Source organism: Fundulus heteroclitus, chromosome 19 (genome assembly GCF_011125445.2).
Source record: "Fundulus heteroclitus isolate FHET01 chromosome 19, MU-UCD_Fhet_4.1, whole genome shotgun sequence".
Classification (NCBI taxonomy): domain Eukaryota; kingdom Metazoa; phylum Chordata; class Actinopteri; order Cyprinodontiformes; family Fundulidae; genus Fundulus; species Fundulus heteroclitus.
In genome coordinates this window covers 1,603,401-1,611,456 of record NC_046379.1, presented here as the reverse complement: position 1 = coordinate 1,611,456, position 8,056 = coordinate 1,603,401, and the positions used below count along the sequence as shown (strand labels likewise).

The 8,056-nt window shown below is 39.1% G+C and overlaps 1 protein-coding gene across 1 annotated transcript; it reads left to right on the top strand.

Moving 5' to 3' along the window:
• The first annotated feature begins 5,716 nt into the window (after positions 1–5,716).
• LOC105921381 (G-protein coupled receptor 4-like) lies at positions 5,717–6,682 on the top strand. The gene has a single exon (XM_012857092.3). The coding sequence runs from the start codon at positions 5,741–5,743 to the stop codon at positions 6,680–6,682; it is 942 nt and encodes a 313-aa protein (XP_012712546.2). The 5' UTR covers positions 5,717–5,740.
• The last annotated feature ends 1,374 nt before the right edge of the window (positions 6,683–8,056 follow it).

The following is an 8,056-nucleotide window of genomic DNA, read 5'->3' as shown; positions in this document are numbered from 1 at the left end:
GAAACTGTCTGACTTTCTCCAAAGTTTGCTTTGGAGCAGTAAAGATGATGGACAAGTGGTTTATCCAATCATATGCAAGGATTTATGGTGAGGCCCTCCCTTCTGAAATACCTGTCCCAACGGAGCGATCCCAGGTGGATGTGATGATCTCTGCAGAAAGAAATCCATTTGGCTACGTGTGGACTAGGCCACACGTAGTCCTTTCTGCCTCACAAATGGGAAGAGCTTTTTGCAGAAAAGACTTTTAGAATAACAAATTAACACTGCTGCATATTTAAACAAGTTTACCACAAGCCATTTAAAGCTGTGTGATAATGGATTCACATAATGGACCTGATGACTGGAACAGCTTTAAAAGTCAACATGTCATTTGTTGGATGTTTAATATCGGCACTTTTTTGACTCAGATTTAGGTTTAAAGTAATATTTTAATTTGACCAGCAGGTGTCTTCTGACTGGAAGTAATATTGTTATAGAACAGCTCAGCCAGTCCAAAGTCAAATCTGATGCATAATCTGAGGAGGATTCATCAACAATTCAAGAGACTCAAGAGGATGAATGATCATAATAACAGCAGAAAAATACAAAACACTGATCAATATTAATGACGCTGGTTTGACTGTTGCAAGGCCAGTAAATGTCGTCATCCTTGGGTGTTTTATATTTGAGTTTTTCTGCTTTCTTAATTGTCCTGTTATGTTCTTCAAGGTAATGCCTTATTGGTCAATTCCTTCGTGTTTTGTTTCTTAGTTTGTTTCTGTGTTCTGTTTGCTGAATGTTGGGTATTTGTGTTAGACTTTATTAGATTTTACCATCTGTTTTTATAGTTTCTTTGTATAGTTTTGGTCAGACTCATTCATGTTAATTAGTCCCACTTCTTCAGTCTACCTGTGCTCCTTCTACCACAGCTAAGATGGTTAATAAGAGACGTGTACATAACTCTAACCATTCATATTCATATTTGTATGTCAATAAACACACTGCACAAAAAAATCTGCTGTCATATACAACAGTCTGCGCAGGTTAGGATTGTTATGTGTGTAGTGATCAAGAATCAAAGGAATCAATAATAAATAATATTTATTGCCAAAATGTGTTAACATAACGAAATGATTGATGAGACAGACATCGGTTCAGGATGCACACAGATTCCACGTAACTCAAAGTTCAAACGGATCACTGAACTTATAGAACTACAGACCAAGTACTAGACCAGGGAACCTTTCCATGGCTTCCATGTCAGCCAGCATCACGGTACACTCAGCGTCACGGCTGTGCATGGGACACAGAGACGGGCCCCACTAATGTAGAGTTTCCTTGCAGAGATTTAGACATGTCCAAAAAATCTGGATCATCCATGTTTATCGGATAGTTGAATTGTGTAATATGCCACCTTGTTTGAGCCATAAAATGTTTATTTTCAGCGTTAAATAATCTCAGTGTTTTCCCTTTAATTGTTTATTTCATGAAATCCATGGAAATAATATTCTTTGTGTAATTTCCTGATATCTTCACTGTTTGACCGCTGTTTTTATACTGTTTTTATACTGTTTTTCTTGTTGTTTCCTGGGGCAGTTTTCTGCATCATATACAATTTTAAGCATAACTACATGATTTAAAATCTCAGTGTACATTTCCAGAATTCAAATATATAATTTAATATCTTCACGAGTTATCGTAGCTTGCTAAAGTATTCATACTCCTTGAACTATTCCACATATTGCCACATTACAACCATAAACATCAATGTATTTTATTCAATTCAATTCAATTCAATTCAATTTTATTTATATAGCGCCAAATCATGAAACATGTCATCTCAAGGCACTTTACAAAATCAAGTTCAATCATATTATACAGATTGGGTCAGATTATACAGATTGGTCAAAAATGTCCTATATAAGGAAACCAGTTGATTGCATCAAAGTCCCGACAAGCAGCATTCACTCCTGGGGAACCGTAGAGCCACAGGGAGAGTCATCTGCATTGTACATGGCTTTGCTGCAATCCCTCATACTGAGCAAGCATGAAGCGACAGTGGGAAGAAAAACCACCCATTAACGGGAAGGAAAAACCTCCGGCAGAACCGGGCTCAGTATGAACGGTCATCTGCCTCGACCGACTGGGGTTACAGAAGACAGAACAGAGACACAACAAGACAGACAAACAAGCACAGAAGCACACATTGATCTAGTAATCTGTTCTACATTAGATGGTAGTAGCGGGTCTTCTCTGGATGATGTCACAGTTAACAGAACGCCAGACCAGGTGTACCTACTATGAAGAGAAAGAGAGAGAGCAAAAAGTTAAAAGCTGAAATGACGACAGTCATTTCAATGTAATACAATGCAAAACTGGAGAACAGTAGAAATCAGTAGAGTGAGAGAAATAGACTCTGATGTCCTCCAGCAGCCTAAGCCTATCACAGCACAACTATAGAGGTAGCTCAGGGTATGAGCCACTCTAACTATAAGCTTTGTCAAAAAGGAAAGTTTTAACATTAGTCTTAAAAATAGATAGGGTGTCTGCCTATCTATTTTTATGTCAAAGACCAACACAAAGATGTATTAAGTAGAAAAAAAATACATGATTGAAAATGTTTAAAAAAAGAAACAAAAAAAACAAGTTGCCTGATGATTGCTGATGACTGAATAGAGTGCACCTGTGTGTGATCTGATCTCAGCACTAATAGAGCTGCTCTGTGACGACTTCACAGGTCGGTTAAGAGAATATTGGAGAACAAACAGCATCGTGAAGTCCAAGGAACACAGCAGATGGGTCAGGATAAAGTTGTGGAGAAGTTTAAAGCAGCTTTGAACATCTCACAGAGCGCTGTTCAAACCATCATCTGGAAATGGAAAAAGTATGGCACAACTGTAAAGCTACCAAGACAAGGCCGTCCACCTAAACTTACAGACAGAACAAGAAGAGCATCGATCAGAGATGCAGCCTAGAGGACCATGGTGACTCTGGATGAAATGCAGAGATCCATAGCTTGGGTGGGGGAATCTGTCCACAGGACAATTATTTGTTGTGCACGAAACAAATCTGGTCTTTACGGAAGAGTGGCGAGAAGAAAGCCACTGTTGAAGGAAAACCATCAGAAGTCCCATTGTTTTTTGCCAGAAGCCATGTTGATGACACAGCAAACATCTGCAAGAAGGTGCTTTGGTCCGAAGAAACCAAAATGTAACTTTTTGTCTAAAATGCAAAACGCTATGTGTGACGGAGAGCTAACACTGTCAGACATGGTGGTGGCAGCATCATGCTCTGGGCTGCTTCTCTTCAGCAGCGACAGGGAAGATGGTCAGACTTGATGGTCAGATGGATGGAGCCAAATACAGCGCGATCTTAGAAGACAACATGCTGGAGTCTGAAAAGACTTGATACTGAGGCGGAGGTTCTCCTTCCAGCTGGACAAACACCCTAAAGATAAAACCAGATCTACAATGAAATGGTTTAAAACAAAACATATTCATGTGTTAGAACGGCCTAGTCAAAGTCCAGACCTAAACCCAATCCAGAAACTATGGCAAGATCTGAAAACTGCTGTTCACAAATGCTCTTGATCTAATGTGAATGAGTTTTAGCTGTTTTGCAAAGCAGACTGGACAAACGTTTCAGTCACCAGATGCTCAAAGCTGGTAGAAACAAAACCTAAAATTTGTTTGTGGCTGTAATGTGATAATTTGTAGAAAAGTTAAAGGGGTATCAGTACGTTTGCAAGCCACTGTACTTTATTTTAAAATGGTCATAATCTTGTTTTTGTCCTTGGGTTTTGATCTTCTTTTCTGTTTTTTTCTGATCTTTTCTTGGTAAGCTACTATTGTTAGTAAGCTCTTGCCTTTAACAGTTAATTCCCTGTTGCTCATTATTGCCTTTAGGGTCTTTCCATACAGTTTCATTCCTTGGGTTGACTTTCTTAGCAGTTATTTCTTGTGTTCTTTCCTCTGTGCATTTTTGTTTATCTTCACTTTAAATTTTTTCCCTTTTTGATTTGAAGACCCTTTTTTGTGTCTGGTTAAATTCAGATTTTTAAAACCATGCTCACACACACCAGCATGCAATTTTCCTTTATAGATCACAGATTTATCTAATGGTTCTGTTCTGCCCTCTACCCGCCCAGACTAAACCATAAATGGTCAACACAAAAGACCTCGTGAATGTTAATGTATATTAAAAGTGGGTCAGCTGATGAGGTGTTTATTGAATTTGTGAATCAGAGGTTCAAGCACAGATGTTGCCCACATTAAAATAAATGAAAAATGAAAGCTAATCCTCCCATCTACAAGGTCTTCCAACAGAGCTAATGCATCCACCATGCAGCATTACGCACCACTGTATTTAACTGTTTACAGCAATTAAAGGAATTTCCGCACACCTTTCTGTTAATCTGTGGTACACGTCACCCTGGTGATTATTGGAATGTGATGGTTTAAAACCCTGATAAAATGTTGCGCTGACTTTTATTTAAAATGGCCTGTGTGATTTTTTTTTATTTCACTGTAAGGATCCTGGTGTGTATAGTTATGTGTCACCAGAGCAAACATGAATAACACAGCAGATTTGAATGCTTATGATAAAGCTGATCTATGGTTAAAGTCTTATATGGAGTGAAGTTTTTTTTTTTTATAGATCCCAACTTTTGTGTGGAAAGTGATGTGCGCATGTATCTGGCCCCATTTTGTGCTTTATAAATGAGGCCCCTGGTCCCCTTGTCATACTCAGCTCCTTTCTCAATATTTAATCCTCGTTACTCTCGTTGTTTCCAGCTGATTTCTTGTGTTACTTTGTGTCCAATTCTCTGTCCTGCTTGCTATAAGTTTATATATTTAATTTTTATTGAAATGCAACATTTTGCTCCTAAAGTCTCTTCTATGATTTGGTCGAGCTCCACCAAAAATACATTTAATGTTGCTTCAGAATGTGTACAGATTACTTTTAACAGAGTTTTTATTTATTTCTGATATACATTTCTTAACCGACTGAGTTAATGTGCCCTTTGATGTTTTGCATTTTAGTTTGCATTCAGACCGATGCCTTGAAAGAGACAGTTACAGGCATGCAACACTCTCATTTGGTATATATTTGAATGTGGTTATGCTAATAGCTGCAATCTCTCACGTTTCTCTAACCCTTCTTTGTTCTTCTAACAGAGTTTATTTTGAAACCAGTTCCAGAGAATCCAGCGAGGTTTCCATTTCCATTCTTCACTTGGCTTCCCTCCTGGCTCACTGGATCAGCTCTTTAGTGTCAAAATATTCTGAATAAAATTGAAAACAATGCAAAATCTCCCAAATACCGTTAACCTTGCAAAATGGTACAGGATGAAGGTCCATGAAGTTTTTTGGACTTTTCAAAAGGCGATGGGTCCAGTCTAGAGCAGATCGCCTGCATTCATCAATATGCAAACATACTCTGTTCCTGGAAAGCTAGTGGTGCAGATTTTATCTTTGACTTGAAACAAAAACAGTGGAAAGAAGTTTTCATAGAACCTACAAACAGCCACACATCCTATGTTGACTGGAGTGCACAAAACATACTGAGTGACCCAATTCACTGCCAATTGATAAATAAAACCTATTTATAGTTTTTGGTTCAGCTGCCCTTTGATGCTATTTGAATTCTGAGCTTGCCCAACCAGACTTCTCATTTGCATCGCTGTGCTTATCTCATATTTCCAACCAGGGTGAGTTTTCCTGACACAGTCCCACTCAGGATCTGGCTCCGTGGCGTCAGCATGAACTCAACGCTCAGCTGGACTAAATCCTGCAGCTCCAACTCCTCAGTGGAGCAGCAGATGTATCCTACTGTGTATTCTTTATTCTTTGTCGTGGGTTTTCCAGCCAACTGCTTGTCTCTGTACATAGCCTGGAAGCTGATGTTGAAGGGGAACAGCATGGCCGTCTACCTGATCAGCCTGTCTGTTTCGGACCTGCTCTACACGGTTACGCTCCCTGTTTGGATTGGAATGGCCCTGCAGTGGAATATATCTGATGGTTTATGCAGCGTGATGTATTTGATCATGTACAACAGCTTCTATGTTGGCTCTGGTCTGCTCTGCTGCATCTCTGTCGATCGCTACCTCGCAGTGGTCTACCCTCTCCACTTTCACTGGGTCAGGGAGGTGAAAGCTGCTACAGTTTTTAGCACCGCGGTTTGGATTCTGGAGATTTTTGTCCACATTCTCTTGCTTCACCACATAGGAGAGCTGGAATCTTTCAGCTACTTATGCAACCAGCACGTGCCAATGACACACAACGATGCCGATGTTGCCCTTGTTCGAGTTGTCCTCAGCTTCCTGTTTCCTGTTGCCATCATGACTTTCTGCTTTCAACAGATCATGAGGTCCCTCAAAAAGAGCACCTCCATCCTAGAAGAAGAGCGCAGGAAAGTTGGAGTGCTGCTGCTGTTCCTCCTGCTCACCTACATAGTTTCCTTTGTGCCCTACCAGACAGTCATGTTCCTCCGGGTCATTCTGGAGCCAGAGCAGTGCAGCTGGGCCCAGAGGTTCAGAGATCCGTACCTGGTCACCGTAGCCACGACGACTCTGAACAGCACTCTGGATCCGATACTCTACTGTTTGATTAACGACAGCGCTAAGAGAGAGATTCGCAAAGTTGTAAAGAAAGGGAGGAGAAGTTTTATCAAAAAGACAACACGCATTCAAGCAATTTCTTGAGGAAACGTTACTTTTTCAACCTGTATTATTTTAATCAAATGCAAATATGTGTATAATTTATTTTTATATATAAGCAATGTTGTTTTTAGAAAACAATCTTTAATGTTGCACTGGCTGGGTTATCAATGTACAGATTCAATATTAATTTATATGCATTTTTACACAGACGTTTTTACTGTTTGAAAAGAACTGTCAAGCATTTTTCAATCATTCTGACAGCCTGAATAAAATGTTGTGAATCATCTCTAAACAGTGTCACAGGTTAAAACTAGGCAACATGAGCAAAAACAAAGAAAAAAACAATTGTACTAATGCTTCAGATCCCCAGAATTAAAAGCCAAAGATATCAGATGAGTTTTTAAAACAGGTTAAAAATAAACATTGCTACTTGAGGACCGCATAGATCTTGGGAAACTGTTCCACAATTTAGGAGCTACAGCTGAAAAAGCTTGGTCTTCTTTGGTTGCCAGTTGAGTCCTAAGATCTGGTTTTCAGATTTCAGTGTTCTATGAGGACTGTGTTTGTGTAAGGAAGGCAAGGAGAGTTTATTTATGTAGCATGTTTCAGTAGCAAGACAATTTAAAATTCAGTGAGGTAAGACAGTGCCAGACCATGTAGCAATAAAAAAAATGTTGCAGTTTGCCTATGGGATCCCTATTTTACCCTGCAAGAGTGTTTTAGTGGTCGATTGCCCTCAGTTAGGATCATCCAGTCTCACGAGGCAATCTCTCTATAACATTGGTCTTTTTTTAGATGTAATTTTAAAGTTTTCATAGTCAGAACTGACTGGGCTGTTCTCCTGGATGGGCCCCCCAACCAGATGCATACTGACAGCTGTAATCAGAGTTGACTTGATAACTACGTATGTTGCATTTCACATTATAATGGCACACACACAAAAATAATAATAATCATGCACCCCTGCATGATGTGTCTTTCACAAACCTCTGGTGTGCTACCAGCATCCTGAATGAGTCAGTATGACTCCTTAGTATTACATTCTGTCTACTCATTAACATGTTTTTTAAGGTTAAACAATCTGATTTACAGAAGCTTCCATTCTATTAGTTTCCAAAAGTTTTTTTAGAACTTTTTTTCAGAAAAACACACATATTAAACTACTGTATAACTGCATGTTTTATGCTGCAGAAATAATGGACGGAAATGACCATAATGGAAGCAATCTACAAACGAGACGGAAGCAGACTGTGTTTTTCTCTCATTACATCCTAATTTAACTTTATAATGTTCTCAGGATTATATGCGAATAATATTGATGCTCATGGAGCATCTAAACCGTTTTGGTTGCTTTTACACATTAAACATACTTTTTACAGTCAGATGCTGAATATTGACTTGGAGAGATGCTACAAT

Excerpts from the sequence above, each read along its gene's own strand:
- LOC105921381 (XM_012857092.3), top strand. The coding sequence starts at position 5,741 with ATGAACTCAACGCTCAGCTGGACTAAATCCTGCAGCTCCAACTCCTCA.